Source organism: Drosophila montana, unplaced genomic scaffold (genome assembly GCF_035044405.1).
Source record: "Drosophila montana isolate Dmon_TW-CO22-7 unplaced genomic scaffold, ASM3504440v1 contig_2127_1, whole genome shotgun sequence".
NCBI lineage: Eukaryota > Metazoa > Arthropoda > Insecta > Diptera > Drosophilidae > Drosophila > Drosophila montana.
The window spans coordinates 1,202,676-1,229,604 of record NW_026997035.1 but is presented as its reverse complement, the minus strand read 5'-3'; the positions used below and the strand labels follow the sequence as shown (position 1 = coordinate 1,229,604).

Genomic DNA, 26,929 nt, shown 5'->3' with positions numbered 1-26,929 from the left:
TATACCCTGTATAAATATGAAGCCAATAGAAAATAATAAAAAGAAACCAAGTGCAGTAAAATGTTATTCATTAAGAACTTTTTCCTCGATTAAAAAATAAAAAATAATAAATAAAAATAAATCAATAATACAAATTATATTGGCAAGGAAAATATAAAAGTACTATAATAATAAAATATAATAATGATTTTTTCAATAATACCCTGTAAAAACTCACGTCAATGCATTATAAAAAACTAAATGCACTGCAAATAATATTGAAAAAGATTTTCTTTTGATAAAAAAAATAATTAAAAATTATTCAAAATATATTAAAAAAATATATATATAAATTATAATAATAATTTTTTCATTATTACACTGTAAAAACTCAAGCCCAAGCCTGATAGTCAGTTAAGCTATAACCGCAGATGAATATGTTATTCATTAAAAACTATTTTTCACCTTAAAAATAAATATAAATAAATAACCAAATTTTATTAAAAATAGATTAATTTAACGAAGAAGTTATATATTCATTAATACCCTGTAAAAAACGTAAGGCAATGCCTGATAATAAACTAAATCAACTGCTGATGAATGTGTTATAAAAACATTTAATTTATAAAAAATAATATAACATTACATAAAAAAACAAATAATTAAAATTTATTTAAAAAATAATATAAAAAAATAAATAAAAAACTCGAAACAATGCTTAATAATAAATTTAAAAAATTGCAGATGAATTTGTCATTCAATAATAGCGTTTTTTTCGATTAAAAATTAAATATAAATAGGTAATCACAATTTATTGAAAAATAAATGAAGCTAGTGATATTTTCATGAATGCCCTGTACAAAACACTAATAAACTAAATCAAGAGCAGCAACAACTACACACACAGACACACATACACAAAAACTCACATAAAATAGCGAAAGAAAGCCGCAACAACAAATAAAATTCGCCATAAATAGTTGGCATTTGCTGTTGTTGTTGTTCTTGTTGTTTTAGTGGCTGCAGTCGGCGCCGCTGTCGCCGTCGACGTCGACTGAGAAAAGGGGTACACATGAAAACTATTGCGGTGGGTCAGGGTGAAATGAAATAGAAATCTATGAATGGTTGTTGTTGCTTCTGTTGCTGTTGTTGTTGTTACTGCTTTGTAGTTTCTTTGCGAATAGCGGGCGTGCGAGCGAGAGGCGAACAATGAATGGCGGCAGGCGCGTGTTTGTATGCATGAAGTGCACAATGAAATTATAAAACCAGGCAAAACTGATTAAAGCATATGGGAACAGTGCAATGTAAATGCAACTACAATGTAATGCATTGCGAGGGGGCTGAAGTGGGGGAGTAGGGGAGCAGACTTGTAGATTGGTGTTAGTTGTGATTATCAAGCACTTGTAGATAACTGACTACACAATGGGGCTACATTTCGCTAATCAAGCGATAGTGCGGGGTGGGCTGGGGCGCAAGGAGCTTGCAGTCAGGTAATCAGCGACGTGAAATCAATTGTTGAGCTGCTAATTAGTTTGACCTGAAAAAAAACCACACGCACACATTATAGTACACTAAATTACGCATACGCAATGTGGCCTGAATTTAACCGCCCCTCAAGCAGTTGCGTGGGCGCTTTTTTATTTCGTTTTTCAGCTTGTTTATTCATTTGTCTCGAGCAGTTTCCCTTCTGCCGAAATTATTTGCTATATTCTTTTCTCTATTTGTTAGTTGTGTAAATAATCTTCGAACTGCGCACAAATTACGTTTTGGCTATGAATTATCCAAGTGCCCGGCTAGCTCAGTCGGTAGAGCATGAGACTCTTAATCTCAGGGTCGTGGGTTCGAGCCCCACGTTGGGCGAATGTTAACTTTTTGTGTTTTTATTTTTTAATATTTTTGAATGATGACAATTCATTTATAACTAGTAATTTGTTCTTTAAAGTATATTTTTGCTATAATTACTTGATTATTTTACAGTTATATTTAAACTAATTACACATAGCTGAAATTTATATGAATATATGTATGCGGAATCTTTTTTATGTACAATAACTAATTGAATGTAATTGATTGAAAACTATATGTAATAATCATATGTTTTGTAAATTGAAAGTCTAAAAGTAAAGGGAATTGGATCGACTTTTAATATGAAGTTTGCTTATATTTGATATATGTATATATATTTGTCAAGTCTATGAAAAGTAATTAAAACAAGATTTTCCACAAAATAAATTAAGTAGACAAAAAGTTTAACGATCCTGCCAGGAGTCGAACCTGGAATCTTCTGATCCGTAGTCAGACGCGTTATCCATTGCGCCACAGGACCCATGAGTTAAGAGAGAATTGATAATTAATAATTATCGAGAACCTTTTTTAATATTCCAAAAATGTTTTCAAAATAAAATACAAAGTGTATTCAGCCAACTTTGCTAATAAAACCCCAAAAACAAAATCAAATTAAACAAAAAAATATTGTAAAACAATAAATAAAATGCTGAAGACAGACAAAGCACAAGTGAATTACAAATATGTGCGCGAATCGAACATGAAAAAGACAACAACAAAAAAAACAACAGCAACAAAATTGACAACGACACGTTTTTGTGCTTCAGAGAACAACAACAAGAACAACCAAAAAGCCGATGGCGACGACGACATTCGAATTCGACTTGATCAACTTTTGCTGGGTGTGTGGGCAGACAGGCAGGCAGGCTGGCGGGGGGCGTGCAAGCTGACGATGGGGGCGTCAAAGCGAAGGCGCGAGAGGCAGCAGACAGCAACAACAGCAGAACAATGGCAAAAATGAAATTGCCGAAAAAAAAACCAAATACAAAATGGCCGGCGGGCTGCAATATTTATATTTTTTTTTTTTTTGTGAGTTTCGGCTGTAGCAAATGTATGTCTGGCGCAAGACAGAGACAGCTACAAAAAGAGTGCGAACAATTTTGCGAAAAGTAGCGAGTGCGAACGAGAGGGGCGAGCGTATTTGAGCTTGGGGGCAATATTTAAATGAAATTAGAATGAGAGTCATGAACAGACTTTGTGAGTGCGCTGGCTAACTGCACAGCGGGGGTGTGTGGGGGGAGGGTACAAGAGTCTGCCAGTTGAATATCTCAATCTGTATTCACAAAATATTTTCGCTTTCGCGTGACACACAAACACACACACACACATAGACAATGGCGAGCTCCAGACGGCGGATAAGAAAGCAACCAAATAGTATCCGTCCCTGGCGTCCCTCTGGCCCGTCTGCCTGCCTCTGTCGTCATTGCCTCTAGCCCTGACCCTAATTTTTGGGTAAACAAACATTTCGTTTGGGCGCGTTGCCGTTGTTGCTGTTCTTGCTTTTCACTTTTGTGTTCTGTCATTGCGACACCGTTTCTTTGGACTCTGAGGCATATCTTTGGAGCCCTTATCTGCCTAATCGGGCCCGTTTCGCATCTGTTATCCGGCTGTGAATGAACTGTGTGAGGTTATGTATTGTTTAGAAACTTGTCTGCTTCGGAGAAGGTGTCAACGCTCGACGATCGAACACATATTTTTTTATATTTATTTTCTTTATTTCATTATGTGGCTAAATACTCAAGTCAGCCTCAAATAGCACATTGACCCATAAACACAAATGCCTGGTAAATACCCTATATCTCTGGCAACATTTGCTGGGGTATTTCGCCAAAGCCTAAGTTTGATTTTACGTAGAAATGGCTGAAAAATTGTCATTGTTTTTCCATAGAATGTGGTGTAGTACTTGGGATTTATAAGATCAAGGATATATTTATGTAGGAATAGGTGGAAAATATAAGATATTTAAGATATATTAGACTGTATGAAATAGGGTATATAAATATAGAGTATAGGCTGTAGCTGGAGTATAAGGGGTTTCGGTTATAGAGTATAGGACATTGGGGCATGGGCTTAAAGATGCCATTCTTTCCACCCAGAGAATCTACGGCATAGGGAAAAGTATATTTTGCATAAGGTATAGAGCATAGGGTATAGGGTATTCAGGGCAAAGCTTATAGAACATTGGGTTTATGGCATAAGGTTTCCGAGGCAAACGGTATACGGCATAGTGTGTGTGGCATAAGGTAATGGGCATAGGGTATAAATTATAGAGCATAGAGTATATGGTATTTAGGAAATACGGCATAGGCCATTGGGTTGATGGCATAAGGCTTAGGACATAGGCTATCAGGTGTATAGGGTATACGACAGGGTGTGTGGCATAAGGAATAGCGCTTAGGGTATAACCCTTAAAACAGGGTATATGGGATAAGGTATAGACAATTAAAACCGCGATACTCTCCTGGGCAAAGGGTGTTGGGCATAATGAATAGGGCACAGCGTATAGGAAATCCAGGGTATAGGGTATATGGTCTAAGGACATAGGGTATCTAGGGCATAGGGAATAGGATGACCGATAGAGCATCTAAGGAAAATTCATATTAACTATAAGTTATTTAATTCAAAATGCGGGCTGTAGAGAATATTTAAAAAGGATATGCAGGGACAAATAGGATATGCATATGTAGAGTATATAATTTAGGGTATTCACTAGCATCATACTTGGAACTGTCGCGATATTTATATTCTTTTCCTATTTCCTTGTCTAAGCTACTTATTTGGTCTTGTTTTATTATCGTCGTCATCATTTAATTATTTTCAGAATATTTTGATTTTTATTATTTTTATATAACCTTTTTTTATTTCTATGCGAAATTTGAGGTCAATGTGCAGCGTTTCGTTTTTTTTTCTTTTTATTTGGTTTTTTTTTGTCATGTGACGCATGAGAATCCGTCAGCTGTTTAGATATTCCATGGAATTTGGCATTGCGATGTTGTTGAACTTGCTGCAACCGTTGAATATCTGTATTTCAGAAACTGTTGATTGAATTTTTACGATGCTCGTTTGTCAATGCTGATTTATTTGTCTCAATTTTGTGCGAGCTCACAAATTGCAGGCGCAAATTTTACTTATTTATCCTTTGTATCGATTTATATTATCGAAAATTGAAAACTGGTTGCACAGAATTTGATTATCGTCTCTTTCCCTTTGCTTGATCTCTTTTCACTGGCTTTGCACAAGTGTTAAATGAGACTTCTTTATGACTCAATAAATATGTGCTTTTTATCAGATTAATATATATATTTGTTTAACATTATACAAATTCTCAAAAAATAGACATGGGACGGGATTTATTTTTTAAAGAATTTGGAGATTCACGACCTTAAAATATTTTAATTATTATATTATTTTTAAAAAATTTCCCAGAAAAAGATAGATTCTTAAATATACAAAAAAATTCGAAAATATAATGTATTATATATAATAAAAAAATAGCAGAAAATGATTTTGAAATGTTAAAAGCAAAGCAGATTTGTTTCTTTTATTTCAGAATAATTTTTTTTTTACTTGCAATATTTCAGAGTTTTTGTTTGTTTTTTTTATAATTTCAGAAAATTTGTTCAAAAACAATTTTTATTTTATCAAACATCTTTAAGGATAAAATATTTTTAATAACATTAAAATTTGGTGCAAATTTATTATTATATTATTATATATTAACCTATTTTTCTTTGTTAGAATTTAAGAATGATTTTATTTTTGGAGAATGTTAGAGGAAATGGTTTTTTATTTTCATTGAAAAACTTTCCATCAGAATTCCAACAGATTTTGCAAGAATTCTCAACAAAAACTTAACTTTCTTCCCAAGTAACTTATAGAGGTAGATCAAATCTTAATTCTTATGATTCCCTCAACTTACACTATCATAACTGAGCATATTTATTTCCGCTAAGCATTTGATAAATGAAACTGTAAACATATTCCTTGGTATACATTTCGATTGGCCTATTTTGTTGTTGTTATTCAATTATTATGTCTATTGTAAGCATTTTAATAGCTAATTCCAATTGTTGTACACCCGGTTCCTGGTTCATTTAGCAGCTAAGCAAACGTGGAGCTTCAAGAATTTCACTCGAGCACACACAAACACACAAATATCTGCATAAATGAGGCCATTATCTCAAGGTCGTTTTCAATTACTGTTGCGGTTTCGGTGTTGCTTTTGGTGGTTTTGTATGCCCTTTGTCGCGGGGTATTATAGATTTCTCGGGAATCATGTGATGACACATGGCGGGAGAGAATTTCGGGCAGGTTTATAACATTTTGTTAGGAATTCTAAACTCCAATATATATCTATATATATTTTGATATAACTCGCTATAGATACTCTATATACTAATATACATATATAGAAGTCAATTTGGTCAAATCGTTGTATCACCTAGCTGTCATAGGAACTGGCTGTGGAAAATAAATTATATAAATCTGTTTATTATTGTAATGATACATGTTGTATCATGTGTAATATTATATATAAATATATTCGATAGTAATTTAAGAACTTTTCTAAAGTACGCTAAATATCGATATGTCGATACCAATACTAAGATATGATATAATAACAAATAATAATAATAGCTTTTTTCCAATATGTGCATAATATCGATAGTTATTAAAGAACATTTTGTTAACTTATTAACTTTTGTTAATTTATTAATTATATGAAAGGAGATCGTGTTAGGGCTTATCGAAGGAAGGAGGGTCGGGATTGCGCATCGAACGATACTGTTCACAACATTTTCTTATATATGTATATTTATTATAAGAATAGTTATATATCGGCTTGATACTTATTTATGATTTTTCTAAAGAACTCTATGTATCGATAATAAAAGAGATCGCGTAGGCGTTTTGTCGAGTAAAGTGGACTCGAGATGCTATCTACATTAACATCTATTGTTATAAGAGTATTTATACTTCGACTAGCGACGCCCACATTTTTATGGTTTTCGGTTAGGTTCGGTTCGGTTCGTATACGTCTATTGTATGGGGCTGTTTTTTTTTTTGCTAAAGCGCCCACATGCTTTCGATTTCGCTTTCGTTTTTTGCCTGCTTGTTTTTTTTTTGTTGTACTTTATAATTCTTGTTGTGTTTTTGGCAAACAACCTTGATAAACTATTTTTATCAGTCAGACAAATGGGGCCAATGGCAAACGCCCGCCCATTGCCCATTTGTTTGGGGTTAGTGTGCCAATTAACGATTAGATATCTCGCAGTTCTATTCTATTCTATTCTCTCTCTATATATATACACAAATATACATATATAGGCTAATGGCATGCGGCGAACATTTCGCAGCTGGGAAATTTGAGATTTTTCGGGTGAGGTAAACAAATTATCTATGCAAATAATATGCATATTGCTCTGCAGCAAAAGTGCGTAATACTGTAAAATTCTGTTGTGGGCGTGGTCGTTGAGGGGGGCGTGGGTGGAGGGGGGTGGAGGGAGTCTTGTTGTCTCTATTAATAATAGAAAATTTTGTATGCAATTGATATTTGCCCTGAGACTATGAAAAACAATGCAAGAGACTGCGTCACAACAGCCGCAACTTTATTTAAGGTCCGTTGGGGAGTGTGGGTGGAGAGGGGGATGGGGGCGCGGTGGGCGGTGGGCGGTCTAGAGCGGGCGTCAACAATTAAAAATGCGTTGCGCAGAACTTGGTAAGAGCATGCGGGCATCAAATCGAAACATGTTGTTGACATTCTCAGCCCTGACCCAGAAATTGTGCTCAGTGTAGTTTATAATGGTATGTAACAATGTGCTAAAACGTTGGAGGACCGTTTAAAGTAGTGTGGGTAAACACACAGAAACCATAAGAAGCTCAGCTATTTATAGAAATACAAAAATAAACGCAGAAGTTGAAAGATGAAATGAGAAAAAAATAAATAAATAACAATAAATAAATCTAAATCGGAACTGTAAAGATTTTTATTATATGACTAGATCAAGCTTAGGCAGAGAAGAATGAAGAAGAAGAATTAAAACGAATCATTATTAAAAAGCATTTATAACTAAGTTAGAAATAGCTAGAAAAAAAAAAAAAAATAAATATTAAACATAAAAATAAATAAAGAAAAAATAAAAATTAAAAATAAATAAAACATTAAAATAAATATAAAATAATAATAAGTAAAAAAAAAACATAATTAATTAAAGCAAATAAAAAATTAAAATAAATAACAAATAAAAATAAACAAAAAATTAAACTAAATAAAAAATACTATATAAAAAATATATAGGAAAAGAAATATATATTAAAACAGAAGTGTTTCATATTTTATGTTAATATATAATATATAAAAATCTAAAAAATGTATGAAAATTAAAAAAAAACTAAAAATATATAAATATTAAAGTGAAATCAAATTTAAAATACTATTAGGTAAAATTCATGGAGTTCTTTCGAAGGCAGTGCTGAAAATAATAAAGATTATAAAAAGTAAAGATGTTACTTTCTAAAGAAATCTCAAAATTTTGAGCTGAAATAAAATTTGTATAATATTTATAAATACTTAATATGCCTCACGTCAAAACAAAATGAACAAGATAGAAATGAATAAAAGCATATAAATAAATAAATAAATTATTAATGACAATATTACAAATTAAATATATATATTATTATTCAAAATGCTTGGGAACAGTTAGGAAAGTGTTTAAGAGAAAATCAGACCAATAGATAAAGAAATTTAAACATAAAAGTTGCGAAAATCTGAAGAATTCTTTTAACTACAAATTTCCAAATTTTGAACGGAAATCAATATTTCGTTCTTTTATACAACTTATTTTTCAGTATGCCACATGTCAAAACATAAAAAATCCTTTAAAGTAAATGTGAAAAGGAAATGTCACAAAAAGTGCGCAAAGCAAACAAAAATTGTAGAATTTCAGATGAAATCGTTAAGCACAAAATGTTTCTATTTGCTTCGGCTTCGGTGGAGACAAAGTCTCAACATCTGGCGGGGCCAGGAAATGCGGCGATGACGTTTCACGCTGACTTATCACAGCCACACGCAGTGTTCCCACTCTCTCTCTCTCTCTCTCTCTCTCTCTCTCTCGCTGTCTTGTTCAGGCTGTTCTCACTTATTTGCTGCTACTGCTCTTCATATTGCCGCTGGGGTCACTGGCAGTTATCGCTGCAATTTTGTAATCAGTCGCCGGCTCAAGGTTAACAGCTAGCTAGCCCCTCGCCCTCCCCACCCCCTGTACAGCTCGCACTTCCTTCGCCTCTAACCGTTGCTTTTTCACACTCTTTTCATCATTGCATTTCATTTGCACATATTGACAGTCGCCATGTTTGTTGTTTTGCTCTTTGCATCTGTGTTTGCGCTCTCTTTAAACTGTATTTCACTTTTCATTTGATTTTATTGTATTTCATTTCTTTTATTTCGTATTTATTTTTTGTTTTTTTCTTTTCTGGGTCATTTGCCCGTCTGGCAAAGCGGCAATTTTTTGCATATTTGTTTTTTATTGTCACTTTTTGTTAATTTAGATTTATTGCCATTTAAATGCACTTCCATTGTATTTACTGCAACTTTTTGGAGCTTTTTATTACTTTTTATTTTTATTTTTTGTTTATTTTCCATTTCTTTGGTTTTCATGTGGCAGGCCCATCGATTAGCGCTGATTGCGGCAAGTAAGCCTAATGAGCTCGGCAGACAACAATACTTTCTGGCAATCGACTTTATAAAAAGTCATTTAAAAGCAATTTGAAACATTTGCCGAAGTCGTATTCAAATTTTCTTCCTCTTGGCTTTTCCATTAGACGGCTTAAAAGCAAGCATTTTCAGTATGAAAAAATGTCTATATAAAATGATATAAATTGAACTCTTATCACACCTAAAACACACTTAAATTGAATTGGTTCAAAACTTGGTTCGTTACAAAAACAATTTAATATGAACCAATTATGTCTGTGATGAATAAAGGTTTCAACCAAGAACTGGGCACATGAATGCACATGAATTTATGCAAGTTCAAACTCAACTTCACAAATCGAATCCACATAAAGGTTCTAACCATGCATTGAACCAGCAAGAATTTTTGTGTTGTTCTCAGCCTTGGTTTCTATTTCCTTAATAGAAAAATTTCTTGAATTCCTGATATTGACACAATATAGGAAAATCTAGATACATCATTTGTTGATTAGCTAAATGTCCATGTCCGAGGCACGCTCGATGGAACTGCAAATCGATATATATATCGATTGTAAATGTAATTGTAAAACAAATTGTAAGAACTTAACAAAAACTATCAAGTAAAAGTGCTCTAGTCGGGAGTGCCCGACTTGGGGTTGCCCAGAACCTTCTCGCAATGGGAGCAATTATAAAAATCTATTAAGAGTAAAATTAGGTACTATAGCAGAATATAGTATGTATAAGTGCAAGGTTAGCTGTATGAAGACGCATGTTAACCGACATTTATTAAAGTCTATCGATAGACCAGAAAAAGATACGGCGGACAAGCTAGAATGAAGAATCAACCTAATAAATGTTTTGTGAAATAAAGAAACGAATTCAAAGATCTAAATACATCTAAATACATCTGTATATAGTATTATAGAAGCAACATGTCAAACTTGTCGATTATTATCGATTACACGGAAATGGGACAAGTTGTCGACTATCGCACAAACAAAATTATACTGTACGGGCGCTAGGAGAGCCACGTCCAATTTTTTTTTCAAGTCTCTAGCTCTTAGAGGTTCTGAGATCCTTGCGTTTATATTATATATATATTATATACGGAAGGATAGATGGAAAGACGGACAGAGAGACGGATGGACAGATGGAGAGACAATCATAGACACATCGACTCGGCTATTGATGCTAATCAAAAATATATACTCTAAGGGGTTGGAGTTGCTTCCTTCTGCCTGTTACATACATGTGCACAAAAACATTATACCCTTTTTCCCAATCTCAATGGGTCTAGCGTATAAAAAAATCGAATCACCCTTAGCTTTGACTTTTTAGTCAAATTTCAAAGATAATTTTTGGAAAACTGTGTTGAAATTAAATTAGAAATTTGGAATATGTAACAAACTGAATACATTTCGAGCACTAAATTTTAAGGTACCAGAGACCTATATTAACTCGAACGTGTGATTGGGTAATCCAAAAAGGTAGCAAGATATAATTAAATAAAAACAACAAATTTGCTTATAATTCCCAATCAGTTATAGGCTTAAGCCAACGATGGGGATCTGGTGCACGGCTGTTGAAGGCAAAGATAATTGATTTACATTTAATTTAATGACGTTTAACTGTGTATTTCCCATAAGTTTTACATAAGATACCAGTTAAAATGCTGTAAATACACACACTGTGAAATAAATATATAACACGACGACACACTGAAATGTTGATCATATGGATGCATTTGATCTGCCAACTATTCTTCTCTTGCTTTGCTCTCTCACTGAATTCCAATAAACGAACAGAACTATCTCAAACCGGAATTAGATCATGCCTGAAACATGTTTATATAAAAAATATACAAATTAGATGTGTACAGAAAAAGCGCTTGGTTAAAATATGCTAGTTTAAAGTTGTTCCTACAAAAAATTAATTTTCGAGCGATCTATGCCAAAACCCAATGTTAAACAAGAATAAATATTCTAAATTTGGTAAAACTAGCTCTTATAATTTTCGCTTTGTCTCAAAATCGATATTTATCGATATTCCGAATATGTACTGAGATATTGAAAAATCATGATAAAATCATTCTGCGTATTATATACGAGAATATATAATTCACATTTTGTGAAAGATGCTTTTATTATGCATTTCTTTCAAAATCGATATTTATCGACTCGTGCTGCGTATAACATACGTGAATATTTATTTAAAGGCTGACGGACAGGCAGACAGACAGACATAAAAGCAGACATATGAAGGGAGCTAGATCCGTACAGCTCATCATCCAGTTCAAGGATTATCATAACGAGCTCGCAGATTGCCCTCTAATACCCTCCGACAAGCTAAACATGTAACATACCCTGCAATTTGGCCAACTGCTCGGTAGTCATAACAATGGGCATCATACGATCCGGATCGCCATTTAACACCAATTTGGGATCGGCTATGGGCCCCATATAGCATTTACGCATCTTCAGATACTGCACCCAGACATTTAACGATTGCTCTGGAGATTTGAGTTCTTGGCCGCCAGCGTTGCGCAGATTGACATCGATATCGATGAGTCCCTCGTTGAGGAAGACCTGTCGTGTCAAATGGATGTGACGATTGGTAATATAAATGTTCGACGGCTGTTGGTCCTGCACGCGCTGTGCCAATCCCTGAATCTGTTGATCCTGCAGTACGGTGCGCATAAAATTCTCACTGATCAAGTGGAGATTGCAATCGCGTAAATCTCGCATCGATTGCTCCAGTCCGCAGTTCTTTTCGCGCAATGCCTGCAGCTGAGAGTCCAATTGCTTTTTATCCAGCTCGTAGAGTTTCAAAGTCTTCTCCCATTCCTCGTTGAGGACACGCATATCGCAGCTGCGCTCCTTGGAGGCAATTTTGGCGCTCAAATAGCGCTCCGATAGTTCCGTGAATTTCGATAGCGCATAGATGCATGCAAAGATCCAAAAGAAATGCAAATATACATCAATCGAGCTGGTCTTGCAGCCTTCCGTAAATGGATCCTGCAGTTCATTATCTAATGTATGATTATTAGTATCCATATTGAATAAAATTCTTGTCTTTTCCTCTTATGTATCGTGTGAGAATACAGTTTATAATATGCAATGATAATTTTTCCTATATGCTATGTATGTCATCTAACAACGCCTGCCCTGATCTTAATTCATATTTCGACTCACCTATGAGCTGTTCGTCCTCTTCGCCCCCCAACAGCTGTGAATAGTGAAAGACGAGCCAAATAATTAGAGCCAGTCCGAAACTGATTGTCCAATTTGCAAAGCCCTTCATCTTGCCGGTGATTTTCGGTTGAAATCTTCTAAAATGGTTTGCGAGAATTTTGTTTAGTTTATTGGAATATAAGTTATCAATTTTGGATTTTGTACTACATTTTAAGCGCTAGGCCTACTGTAAGATCAATTTTGTATAGTTTCATATATTCCTTTGTTCAAATTTGAAGAAATTGTATTACTCTGGGTTTTTTTATTTTATGGTATATTCACTTCCACATGCGGAAAATGGGTGAAAAACGGAAAAAATGCAAGTATGCCTATATTTAATCTTGAGTGTTTTTAAGTTTCCCCATATTTATTCATTTATCCCCCCTCCCCCTCTTAACCTCTTACCCTTGCTTGCACACCCACTCTTTGGCCTTGTCAGCGAAACTAATTAATGGCTTGACTCGCTAATTTACTTATTCTTTGTGAATTATGACAGAATGTTGTCGAAGACCCCTTCAACTCCTTTGCCAAGCTGGGACTGTCTGGCAGCTCCGTCCTGAGCATAGCAAATCAGGGTGTTAAAGTAGGGCATGCTCGACTTGCAGTCACCATATATAATTGTGCCTCAAGCAGAACCAAAATATCTTATAGTGAAATCGAACCAGCTGCTTCCAGGTCCGATGTCTAATTTATTAAAATTTAAAATGTAAAAATAAATTTAAAAAAAAATATTTAAATCCAAAAAAAAATATATAAAATATATGTACACATATATATAAAATTAAATTTAAAAAAAGGTTAACAAATATTTAGCATACAATTTTTGTTCTTTTTCATATTAAAATAAAGGAGTTCATTTGTTTTTAGGAATGCAATAAAAAAACGAATTTCCTCCTTCAGTCAATCTATCAGTAAACATACCTCACCCTAACCATTATTACAGGGCATATCCCACATTGAGCCAAAACTTCGCCGACCCAATTATAATTGCATAAAAGAGAAAATATATTTTACCAAATTTCGTATTTTGATTAGGACAAATTTGTTACGTCGCGCGTGTTAATCAAAACAATGGTGATATATTTACTTTTTTGCAGACAAACAGCCGCTTTACCCCTTTAACCCTTCAGTGTGAGGGTCCTTTGAGCTTAGACTTTTTGTGGAACTTATTTAATATGAGTAAATAGGGTATATTGGTTTTGTGCAAATGTATGTAACAGACAGATGAAGGCAATATCCGAACCACTTTAAGGGTGATGCAATTATATACATATAATAGATTGTATATATAATATATGTGTATATATTCTTGACCAGCACGACGAGTTGATATATAGATATATATATATATAGAAGGAAAGGAAATGTATATAGATATTCTATAGTCTATCTAGCCATGTCGTTTCCATAAATTAGATAAGCTAGAGACTTTACATCTGAAATACAATGAAAACTCTCGTGACGGACAGCTGCTGTCTGGTCATTTTGGTCCGCTCAATAGGGATGTCCTCCTAATAGAGGCTGAATATATCAGGTCACATATTCATCTTGGTTGGATAGAAAATGTACGCTATAGAGAAATGTTCGCCCAATAGGAGTGTCCGTTAGGCTTGTTTTTAATGTATATATTTTACTATATTATATACAAAAGCTTAACAATTCTTGCGATATCTTCTCCTAGTACCATAATATCGATAAATATAAATTTTGAGATATGATTTTTTTAACCATAGCTTGCGCATTATAAGAATTGGTCACACTGAACTTCATATGTAGGCTCTCGCATTGAACGAAAATATAATTCTTCTTTAATAGTTGCCCGTAAATCTATCAATATGAAAAATAAACTCACTTTTAAAGTAAGGGAGTTAATCAAGAATGAACTTTCTACAAAGAGTGTGGGGCCAAAATGGAAGAAGAGATAGAATGCTTATAAATCTAGCACGTCGCTAAGATAAGGGTATTCACTAGTCGGCATTGTACACATATTTGTTATTTTATTGAATTTGATGATTTAGCTGTTGCTTGATTATGGCTTAATAATTGCATTTGACTATAATAAGCTTTTGTTTTAGACTCATTCATTTATAAGCCAGCTCTAATTTATTGTTTTTTGGCAAGTGGTGTGAGTGTGTGCGCGTGTCTGTGTTAGTTAGTTCGTGTGTGGTTTTTCCAGCACTTTGTTGATTTAATTAGGTAAAACTTTGCGGCGCACAAAACGCCAAAATGAGTAACAACCGCAGCGACAAGTCGTTCATTGAACTGGCGGCGCAACTAAATGAGTGTAAATCCGAGTGTGAGTATATGAATATACCACATACATATATATATATTCGCATATGGGCGTATTAGGTCGGGAGAGGGCGGGCAGGGGGGCCAAAGGGCAACTCGTGACATCTGCGGCCTCCGTTTGGTGAGCTTGACAGTCAGTTGTCAAGACTCCAAAAATATATTTACCTATATATGTATATACACTCGAGTTTCTACGACTATTTGCATTTGTTTGCAACCGGAAAATGATTCACGTTTTTTGTTGACAAAACAAATATTTGTCATGTGCACATCAAATTTATTAAATACTTTTACGTTTTTTTATTTTACCTCAAGTGCATTTACTGCATATTTAAGAAGGCTAACTGGTTTTTTACTTGAGTTCAAAATGTTAATTTTTACATTTTCTTAAAAAAAAATATCACTTTAAAAATGTGTACAAAAAAAAGGTATATCGATAAACTTGTCGATATATTTTTGATATACCATTTACATATATACTCAGAGAATGCTCGTCGATTTGGATTGCATTAAAGTTGTATCAATAAGCACTTTATATTTCCTAAATATACATATTAAATATTGACCGTAAGAGAGCCCTAAATCGATAACTGTTAATAACAATCGATAAGCGTGATTATTCGATTATGTTAGAAATATTATTTTCCTCTAAAAACGTTGATAGATATTTATATTTACAAGGAAACAAGGATTTGATAAATAAGCATAAAGTGTTATCGATAACTGCAAATAAAAATCGATAAGCGATTGTGAAAATTCGATTTAGAATATTTCTTTTCGTCATTAAAAGCAATCGATAAGCACTTATATATATAATATAAAATGTTATCGATATTTTTGAATTAAAAATCAATAAATATGATTTTTATCTCGATTCGGTTATGTTATTTTCTTATCTAAATTTACAATAATAATTGCATTCAATATTTAAGTATCCCTAAACGAATTGAAAATTCGATTTTGAATGTTTCTTCCTATCATTAAAAATGATCTACAAACAAATAAATTTACAATAATAAATGTATTTACATTTATATTTACAATAATAAATGAATTCGATATATAAATATAAAAAGGCGAATTAAAATAGTAGAACATAATGAATTGTTGACTTGAGGAGCGCATAAATAAATGACTTTTGTGTTTATATTCGGCTCTTAACAGTTGATTAAATATGTGAATTTTAAAAATAATTTACACGAGCATATCGGTGGGCATGGGGGAGGTGGTGGCTGGAGAATGTGGTTAAAGCGACGCAGATTGCGTGTGACAAGTGCAGTCAAGTGCGTAGCTATTTCAGAATGCCCTTGCCCCCGTTGCCCTCCGTTTCCCTCCTTTACCCCCTTTGCGCGCCCCTTTCCCAACTGGTTGCATGCAACAAATTGTGTGCAACGGCCAGTGACCAGCCCGAAACCCCACTGAACACACGATTTCTGCAACTGCGTCGCAATTTTGGCCAGCAAAGGGCCTTGAGCTGTGTGGGCGTTGGCGCGTGTTTGTGGGCGTGTCCAGGATGAGAATCCTGTAATTCATTGCCGCAGTCCTGGGGCTCAACTCGCAGGATGTGTAAACACACGTTCTCCACGCAGCTTGCAGCTATGCAAACCGAAATGAACTTGCAACAGGTGGCACGTTTGCTTTGCTATCGATAACATAGTGGGTGTGTGTGTGTGGGTGTGTGTGTGTATGCCACGCCCCCTCTGTTTAATATGCAATCCGTTGGTTTTGAGTGTCTCTATGTGTCGTGCTGTCAGTTTCCATTACAAACACGAGAGCGACGAGACTGTGCGACACTTTATTATACTTGTCGTGTGTACACCCTGTAGAGGTGCTGGCCGCATGGGGTATGATAAAATATATAGACAGTATGTTAAGGTATGTTAAGGAGTTGCCAAATAGATTTGTGGATACAATTTTGTTTGTTATTATGAATAAACTGTCTTTTAACAATAGAAAATTAACCTGCGTTACCCGGGCTTAGTAATAAGATAGGTTAAAAATACAAGTTTTATCGAAATTTGTTGTGAAATTCGCAACAGATTTGGAACTTTTATAAAGCCAATCAAATATAATATATATTTTTTATTACGGGGGTTCGATACTCAAACTTTGTGCTAAGCTCAACACGCTGGTTCAAACCAGTCAATTAATTTCTATTTAATTTTATTACCTAATTATATATATACATATTTATATATTTTTTTTTTAAAAGAAATTAAAAAACAACTTAAAAGACAAAAAATTGGTGTTGAGTTTGAACCAGCGACCTTACAATTAGTTTATTTGAAGCCAATGTTCAAAACATAATAATCTTATAATGTACTTAAGCTATGCAGTTGAATTGATTTTTATTTTTTTCGTGTTAAATTTGTTGTAAATTAAAAATTTGCGCTGGGTTGGAACCAGCGACCTTTCATATTGTTTATTTGATGCAACTTTTCAGAACATAGCATACCACTTGACATACTTAGCTATGCGGTTGAATGTATTTTCTGTTCAATTATTTGGAAATTAAAGCTGTAGTCTGAGTTTGAACCAGCGACCTGTCGCTTGTTTGTCCGACGCTCAGTCACCTAAGCCAAGCAGGCGCTTAACATCTCTTTTGCAGGATATTCAAAGTGCTATCAAGTTATTTCTCAGACTGCCACTAGTTGATATCGATCAATCTATATTCTATTTAGCCATGCATTGCCTGAAATTGTCACATTGAATGAAAGAATGTCACGCCAGTTGGCATTAATAATAAATAATATTAACAATAATGTTGCATATGAATATAAATCTAAATCAAGACAACGCGGCACGTCAAATGCCTGTGCATTGTGTGAGGGGTGGGGTGGAGTAACAATATGCTCACTATATAGTGTGCTTAAGAAATCGTACGGCATCAGTAAATTATTTTAATAAAATTCCAGACAGCTAAATATCAGGGGGACATTATTTGTGAAGCGTTTCGCGCCGGACGTCTGGCCAAACAGCACAAAATACAAATACAAACAAGCGCAGATACCAGCACAAATAATATATATCTATATATTGTATATACATATATTTGTATCTAAATAATGCATTTCGGTATGATAGCGGGTTCAAACAGGGGCGTGGGCTTACTTTTTGGCTGTTCTCGAAGGGGGGCTCTCAATATCTAATCAGCTATTAACTGACAGTCCTGCTTTATCGCTGTCATTTACAAATTTTTTGAGTAATTTATATTTATAAGTGCCTCCTTTTTCAATTTTTAATAGGCTACGCCTCTGTGTTTACAAAAAACTTGAAATTTGCGAGTTGAACATTTTTATAGAAAACTGAATACAATATTTGTATATTAAATATAAAATATTAAAGGATGCTTTCGCTGCTTTTGTTAAGTGAATTCTCATCTTCTTTTCTCTGATCCCCTCTCAAGTAGTTTCTTAGACGTCAGGTTTAAAGCTACGCCTCTGTGTGGCATAAAAAAGTCAAGATTTGTAAGTGGAAAATCTTTACGGATAACTTAAAATAATACAAAACTATGCTTTTTAGTTGAGTGAATGCCCATTTTCTTATTTCCGACGACCTTTCAAGGAATTTCTTAGGAATTTCAAGGAAAACTTAAAATATTATAAATTTCGGCTTTAGCTGTATAAGTTAATTGAATTCCCATCTTCTGCTCTTCGACCCCCTCTCATGCAGTTTCTTCGACGCCCCTGTGCAGAACATAACATACCATATAGTATGCTTAGCTATGCGGTTGAATGGATTGTTTTTTTTCCTTTTTTATTTTTTTTGTAGACAGCTCGTCAAGTGTCGCCTCGTTGAGTGTCGCAATTTTCAATTTGAATTTGCATTTTGCATTTAACTTTATGTGTAGACGTTGACATGAGAAACGTGCACAAATAATAAAGTTATCAGACGGGCCAAAGCATTATTATGCAGAGCTGCGGCATGTTTACGCAGATGCCAAGTGGTCTACATAACGTTTTAATCATGCTTAATAATGCAAATTCTTTACAAAAATTGTGACTCCATAAATTTAGAACTTGTAATTGTTATAGAAAGACTTATTAAAATTTAAATTGGGTGCTTGTCAGTAGAACGTTTACGAATAGGGCGCAAAGCGAAATAAAGAAAATGAAGTTTGATCTTCTGACTCAAACTCTTATGAATATACAACTGTGCATGCTGACGCCTTTAGCAGCCAGTGAATCGTTTACGGCTGTGCTTTAGGAAAGTGTGAAGAAGTTACTGTAAGAAAAACTATATGTGACATGAATAGTGAGGGATTATATTTGCCAATTCGATAACTTATTAAAGCTGCCAGTGAAACGTTTCCGAATGCAGCGAGGCAAAAATAGAGAATGAGGAGGCAGAGACAAGAGTGTGTAAAAGGGAGATACACTGAAGATTTAAAGAGCATATGTTACTTTTACAAAGTTACTTTTCCCCTTTTCTTTTTGATTATCAAAATTTTTACTAATTATAATACTCAGATGTCCCAAGGGTGTGCCATGAATTAGCTCGAAAACAAGCTTTTCTTTGACATTGGAAAATGGAACGTTAAGAAGTTGAGAATTATTGTTAACTTCTAGTTAACCATTTATGGTGTATATCAAATCTTTTCTAGATCTCTATATATATAACTGACTGATTGACTAACTGACTGAATGTTGACTGACTGACTGACTGATTGATGATCAACGCACAGTCCAAAACTTTCATACTAACTACTTTTCACTTTAGTTAGTATGAAACTGCGGGAACTGTGGGAAATAGGCGGAGAGCACTTGCATATATATTTAACACACATTTTTAATTAAGACAAATAACTAATAAATTTCTCACATTTTTGTATATTTGCAGGTGAGTCGCTTGTGCAGTCAGTTATAATAGGATATGTTATGTTTAAAAGTAAGTATATATTAAATTAAAAATAGTTTACTTAAGCTACAAACTTGAAACTCAACCAACCCAACGCGACGCTGCACTTGTCAGTGGTCCGTGTGGCTGCAACAATCAGAGGGCAGCCATAAAAAGACATGAAAATAAATTGCGCTGATAAAAAGCAATTGAAATGTCAATATGCAATAAAAAAGTAAATAACAAAAAATGTAGGGGGGGGGGGGGGGGGGCAAAAGAAAAGAAGCCAACTTGAAATTTATTTAAGTGAAAAATGCACGCACATAAAAATTGGAAATTGAAATAAACGAAACAACGTTTCTAAACTCGGACGGTCAATTGTGGATGACCCCCAACTGCAGCCACAATATGCAACAAAAAGAAAGGAAAATTTCACTGATAAGCTGAAAAATGCATTTCCAGTTGTTGTCAGTGGCAATGACAAAAGTCAAATTATCGTTTATGGACTGTTTATATTACAGATAGACAATTTTCCGCTAATGGAAAACGGCTGGGAAAACTTCTAAGTGGATTTCTGGAAGTCTGTGAAGAACCTTGAAATGTGTATTGAAGTGCTTTGTTCCAAATTTAAACTTTAGATATCTTATTGAGATCATATGAGTTAAGTACAGTGATAACTCGCAAAATCGAACACCTTCAGTTATTCCGTTAATTCAAATTGTTGGTATTATTTGAAATCCTTTGCGCGAAGACTGTGACGAACTGTGAAGTGTGTTTTAAATTGAAACTTTAGATAGATGAACATTGGATTCATATTTGTAGAGTACAGTGATCACTCGTACATTAGAAGTTTACAGATTTTATGTTAATTACATGTTTTGTAATGTATTTCTCTTTTAATTCTATGCGTGAAGTCTGAGAAGGATCTTCAAATGTGAATTATAGTGCTCTGTTTTAAATAGATTATGTTCAAATAGATGAATAATTATTATATGGAATAAAGTGATCACTCGCATATTACAATACATAAGTTCTTACGATTACTAGTATTTTTGGTATTTTTTTAAATTGTTGTAAGGGCTTAAAAAACCCAAGAAATTAAATGTTTTGTTCAATAAATATTTTCACTTCGTAAAAAAAGTACATATTCAAAAACACAAAATTCGTTACATAAAACCAAGTTTGAAAAACTAGATCCAAAAGAAAGTTTTAATTATAAAAGTTTACAATTAAATATTTATTTTTATTTTTTCAAATTGAATCAAGTTCTGTAAGCTTACCGCAAGAACTGTTATCAATACAAAAAATTACAACATATAACTATCGATAAGTTATCGATAACATATAAGGTAGCATCACTTGGATTCATAGTAATTTGAATAATGCGAACGCTGTGTCCATAAAATGTAATCTAATCTCTTGAAGGCTTTTTTAGTTTTCTAACTTTTCTTACAGCTCAGATATATGAATATAACATATTTGCACACTCGATGTTAATATCTATCACAAATATTAACCAATAATAGAGTTTTGTTTAAGAACTTGGGTTTCTAAAATCTTTTGTTTCAGATTTTCTACAAGTTCTTACTCTATGTATAAAGTACAGTTTTTGCTCTTATTGAAAAATCTGCTTAAACAGTTTAATCGATAAATATGATTGATTAAAACTCTTTTGCACATCTCTCTCTCTACTCACGCCACATGCCTTCAACTACAACCGTTAATTATGCCTGCGTTATAAGTACATATTTCAATGAAAGAGATTTACTATGCAAAACGTTATTGTTATTCCGCCGATACCCTCCATTCATAGAGACAGCCACGCTATTGTTGTTGTTGTTGCTGTTGTGGTTTTTGTCTTTGTCATTGCTCGTTGTTCATGATTGTCTATGCCCACAATCAGTGGCGGCAGCCCACTTTTAAACACCCCCCTACAGCCCATCATCAACTTGCCTAATGCAATGGCACCAACTAGAGGTGGGCCTGGCCCGGCCCCCCTCTGCGACCGCTGCCTGCCTCAACGACAAATGCCGCGCGCGCCACTGAACGACATTAAACCTGACTTTGTCATTGGATGCCTCTCGCGCTCGCTTGCTCTCACTTACAAAGCTGTCGATTGCTCTCTTCTTCTGCAGTGCAACGATAGCCCAAGCGGACCAAAGCAAACCTCAGCGAACAAGGCAGACCGGGCAAAAGAAAATACAGCAACAAATTATTATGATTATTATGTATGTACATGGGCCCAATGCATTTATGACCGATAGAAAGAGTGAGAGAGAGGGGAAGAGGGCGGCAGAGGAAGAACACGCCAAAAGAAAGAGAGAGAGAGAGAGAGAGAGAGAGAGAGCGAGCGCTCATGGATAAAACGCCAAACACACCGACAAAATGACGCCAGCAGCAGCAGCGCCGTCGACTGCATTGTCGGTCGCTCGTTCAGTAGATTTGTGTGTCTTCGCATAAATTTTGCAGCTTGTATGACACGGCATGTAGACAAGTTTTCTTCTCTTATTTTTTGTTGTTGATGTGGTTCCAACTAGGCACAGATACCAGATACAGCACGCTGTGTGTATCTGTGAGCTGGCAGCGGTTGCGGCTGCGGCTACTGATTTGTTTTTTGCTATTTGCCGGCAGCGAACTACCCCAACAACGAGCAGCCATGACGCCCCTCACGCCCTGTCAAGCACACATACAGCCAGCCACCCACTCACACACACACACACACGCACTCACATATAACGACTGACTGTTGCACTCACACCCAAACTGCTCCAGTGTACTACTGAACGTTTGGCAGTCGGCCAAAGCAGTGGAGTCGCACACACACAATCACACACCTACACGCATGCACAGCCATATTCACCCAGAGAGGGCAGAGCGAGCGAGCGCCCCTCCCCCCACCACACACCGCCATTTATACTCAGCTGTCATTGTTGATATTTTGTGTTTTCATCTTGAACTTTTGTGGTTCAATGTGTCTAGCCAACCCCCCCAAAAAAATAAAAAAAAGCTACCAAACGCCAAATTCACCACACACACAAAGCTAGCTCTGCTGCTGCTGCCCATACCCCAAAGCTGCAGCGCCCTTGCTTTTGCCGGCTTTTTTCTATGCGTATGCGTAGACGCTTTCGCTCTTTGCGCTGTCGCGCGCTCTCTCTCTCTCTCTCTAGCTGCCACTGCTGCCGCTGCTTGCAGCGCTCTATTGCATCTACACTTGAACTTGCCCAGCGTTAACTCAACACACACACACTCACACACATACACAGACAGTCTCTGTCTGACTGTCTACAATTATCTGCTGACCCCCCTCTACCGCCGCCCAACCCGCGCTTACTTATCCCCATCAATCGGTATCTGTGTATCTCTGTTTGTTTGCCTCTGCGCTTACTTTTTAACCACATTGTATTTGAAATGTGCAATTTTAGACGTCGCCGTCGGTCGCGTTACGTAGAATATTTTAGTTCAGTTTTTGTTGTTGTTGTTGTGGTTTTTGTTGTTGTTGTAGTTGTTCGCTGTTTGCGCTGTAGATCTTTGCCTTTCATCAATTACGTCTCAGCACGTCGCCGCTGTATACACGTACTTCTAGATATTTGTACTCGTACTCGTACTCGAATTCGTTTTGCTTCAAGGCAAACAATTACCTATTCGATACTATTATTGGATGACTTATAATCTATACAGTCTATACTTTGCATTTAGCATGCATTTTATAACATACTTTGTAAATAGAGCTATATAATAGTTTATCCGAAACATCTATTTAAATAAGTTTAGTAGAAAAACGGTTTCGAATAGGTATACAAGGTTTATAGAATGGATTCATGAATGATCTCAGAAGTAAGATACTACAAAAAATGTGAAATGTGATAAAGTCAAGAAGATAAGATAGGTTCATATTTAGGGTTATGTACGTTAAATACATTCAAAGAGAGTCTTATTATAAGAAAATTTGATTCAAATTCGAAAATTATATCATTAAATTTTTCAAAAACAAAGAGTTTTGAGAAAGTATAATGTGAATATGATTTCGCTTGTAATATGTCAAAAGTTGTAATACTGTAGTAAGATATACCTTTTTTTTTGAATTGAACCCTCAATATAATGGATGTTCATGTATATTTTGAACTCCTAACCATATCTATTCTTCAGTTTCCATAATTATTCCATAGTTTAATATATGTAGCTTCTCAGTTTGCATAAAAGTTCTTATGCACTCGAACTCCTCTATACAAAAAAGAAAAAAAAAATGAACGCTAAATTTTCTAGCTCTCACTTGCTGTTTACAAATTTCCATTTCCATTCATTTTCATGCATAGTATGTAAATAAGTATCTACACACACACACACACACACACACACACACACACACACACACACAGATAAATATACATATTTACATATGTAAGTACTTTGTACTAGAAAATTCCAACGTCTCGTCTCCCAACGCAGAGCAACTTCCCAACTTCGCATTTGCCCTTGTCTCTCGCGGCCTGTCACCGTCTGGCAATGTTTATAATAATCGTTTTTGTGCCACTGTGCGAACACATTTCGAATGTACGTGTGAATTTGCACTTGTGCACCCGACGGCGGCAGCAGCAGCAGCAGCAGCAGAAGCAGCAACGGCAGCGGCAGAGCGACACACACACATAAAAAGTCAACGAAAATAAAAAGAAAACAGAAATTAAAAGGAGGCAAATATAAAGGAAAGCGATGATGGCACTCGTACGCACACAAACGCAGGCACGCCTTATTATTGTGAATGTGGGTGTATGCAGCGGTGGGGAACACTCTGCCTGTGCACATGTGTGTATGTGTGTGTAAGCGTTTGCCTCTCTATTGCTGCGTGTTCGTGCCGGAGAGGTGATACAAAGAGCAGGGCGCGATTGCATCGGCATTTTCATTCAAGCCGCTCGTTCTGCACATGTGGATGTGAGAGAGAGAGAGCAAGCGTAAAATGCTTATGCGTGTATGCTGCGCTTCACATTTATCTTTAGCGCTGATTCCGTTTTCGACTTTTGTGAGCGCATGTTTACACTGGTGGGTTGCTGCCGACGCGCTCTCTCTCTCTCTCTCTCTCTCTGGCGCTCTGTCTCTCTCGCTGGTGGTGGGTTTCGTGGTGAGTTTAGGCGCACTTCATCATTTCGAATTTAACAGAGCAATAACATTTAGTATTTGTTTGGACTTAACATTTAGTATTTGTTTGGACTTTGTCGTTAACGGTTCGTTCTCCCGTTCGCTCGTTCGTTCGTTGTGTTTTTTGCGGTTTGCTTTTGAACAAAAACAAAAAAATATATAAATATTAAATAAATAATAAAATTAAAATTAATGTTAAAAGCAAAACGGTTGCCCCGAAACTCTTGTTTATAACACGCGTTGCAACAAAGTTAAACAAAAAAGAAATTAAAAGAGAAATTTATATGCTATACAAAACAAAACAAAATAATATACAAAACAACAAAATAAAAAATTGTTAAACACAAGTGCAATTTAAACAAAATATATTTACGTATAGAGAAAAACCAACAACAACAAAGTGCAAATGCATTGTAGCTGAAAAAAAGAAAATAAAAACAGTCAAAAGTGCAACAGTTTTATATAGATATTAAATGAATTAAATTTCATTTTGTGTGCCGCAGTCAGCGCCGCAGCATGCGGCATGCTTTAAAATAGCAACAAGCCAAAAAAAAAAAAGAAAATAAGAAAATAGAGAATAAAAACAACGAGACAAAATGTGTAAATAAAAACGCACATGAATCTAAACATTTTACGGTGAAAGGCAAACACACCACCAACACCACAAAACACACACACACACACACACTCGCGCGCACACCTACAACAAGAACTATCAAACATCAACAACAGCCGCTGCGGCAGCGACGCAACGTTTATCATACAGCGACTTCGACTGCGCTACGTAATCAGCCGAGGGGGGCAACACATGAAGAGGAAGAGCAACAGCCGCGTGTAAAGCGACGGTGACGACGACGTCGGCGACGTCGACGTCAGACAAACGTCTACAGTTTGTCTGTCTCTCGTGTCTGGTCCGCAGCGCAGGTCCTGCGTCTACAGAGAGCAGCACACAAGGCAAAGCCGTTAAACTGTCTGACTGACTGACTGACTGACTGATTGACTGACTGCCCGATTGACTGCCTGCTCGACTGACTGTCACAGTGCACTCTTTTGTCTCGTTCGCACACACTCGCAACCTCCGTGATTCCAGTTAAACAGTTACCAAAGTGCTTTTTTAACAAATGCTGCAAAAAGCTAATTGAAAGTCCGCCCCCACCCCCGCAACGCATAAGAAGGGGAAAAAGTTTACAGTGTTTAATCTATAATCCGCCTCTCAAATCCCCCCTCAAACCCATACAAAAGTATACAAGAATTATAGTGCAAAGTGTGCTAAAAAGAAAGAAAGAAAAAGAAACAACAGAAAAGAAAGCAAATATATTGTTTTTGTTTTTTATCAAGAATCTTTAACTTTGTAAATGGATAACGATTTATATGGATTAGTAGCTGATTTGGCGTATTTTATAGATGCTAACGGTAAGTTCTAATCCAATGAAATTTTTAACAAATTTGCGGGCAAACTCGTTCAAAAGAAAATGAAAGAAAATTTATGTGGAGAGAAAATAACGGAAAATAAATGAAAATGAAAATGAAAATAGAAATATTTGTTGGGAAAGTTCGGGCTATTATGGGAGATATTTTTTGTACTGGGTGCACTTGATATCTGAATGGATAGTCAGTTCTTATAAGAAAGAAACGGAACTTGTTTAAGAAAGGTTGAAGGCGAAAGTTGAAAGAATTTCTCCCTTTTCTTTATCAATATGAAAGTTGTCAAAACAATGTCGACTCGTTCGCAATATTTTCATTTATAGAGCTTTAAAGGCATGCTTTGAAGAACCGCAGGAACTAGACTTTCGATCTCCGATAATATTTCCACTAAAATGCATTTAGCATCAATTGGAAGAAATACGATAAAAGTTCCTACAGCCTTTTTCCAGCTATTTCCCTGTCTTGCAGATTGCATTTTCCAAATCCCATTTTATAG

The 26,929-nt window shown here is 35.3% G+C and overlaps 2 protein-coding genes, 1 long non-coding RNA gene and 2 other non-coding genes across 8 annotated transcripts in view; 3 read left to right on the top strand and 2 right to left on the bottom strand.

Moving 5' to 3' along the window:
* Positions 1-26,929, top strand: part of EcR (Ecdysone receptor) — a 131,147-nt gene that overhangs the window by 40,668 nt on the left and 63,550 nt on the right. Inside the window, exon 1 of one of the 4 annotated variants that reach the window (XM_064680664.1) lies at positions 26,274-26,421. The exons of the other annotated variants lie outside the window; for them this stretch is intronic. The gene's annotated coding sequence lies outside the window, so the exon portion shown is untranslated. Of the gene's footprint in view, positions 1-26,273; positions 26,422-26,929 lie in introns of those variants that run through there. 4 annotated transcript variants of the gene reach the window in all.
* Positions 1,767-1,839, top strand: TRNAK-CUU (transfer RNA lysine (anticodon CUU)). Its single transcript has one exon. It is a non-coding gene; the product is annotated as a tRNA-Lys (tRNA).
* Positions 2,233-2,305, bottom strand: TRNAR-ACG (transfer RNA arginine (anticodon ACG)). The gene has a single exon. It is a non-coding gene; the product is annotated as a tRNA-Arg (tRNA).
* On the top strand, positions 10,868-11,295 carry LOC135427211 (uncharacterized). Its single transcript, XR_010436005.1, has 2 exons — positions 10,868-11,007; positions 11,062-11,295. It is a non-coding gene; the product is annotated as an uncharacterized LOC135427211 (long non-coding RNA).
* On the bottom strand, positions 11,293-12,916 carry LOC135427209 (uncharacterized). The gene is made up of 3 exons (XM_064680669.1): positions 12,712-12,916; positions 11,883-12,548; positions 11,293-11,354 (listed from the first exon to the last, which is right to left on the bottom strand). The coding sequence occupies exons 1-3, from the start codon at positions 12,818-12,820 to the stop codon at positions 11,344-11,346; spliced, it is 786 nt and encodes a 261-aa protein (XP_064536739.1). The 5' UTR covers positions 12,821-12,916; the 3' UTR covers positions 11,293-11,343.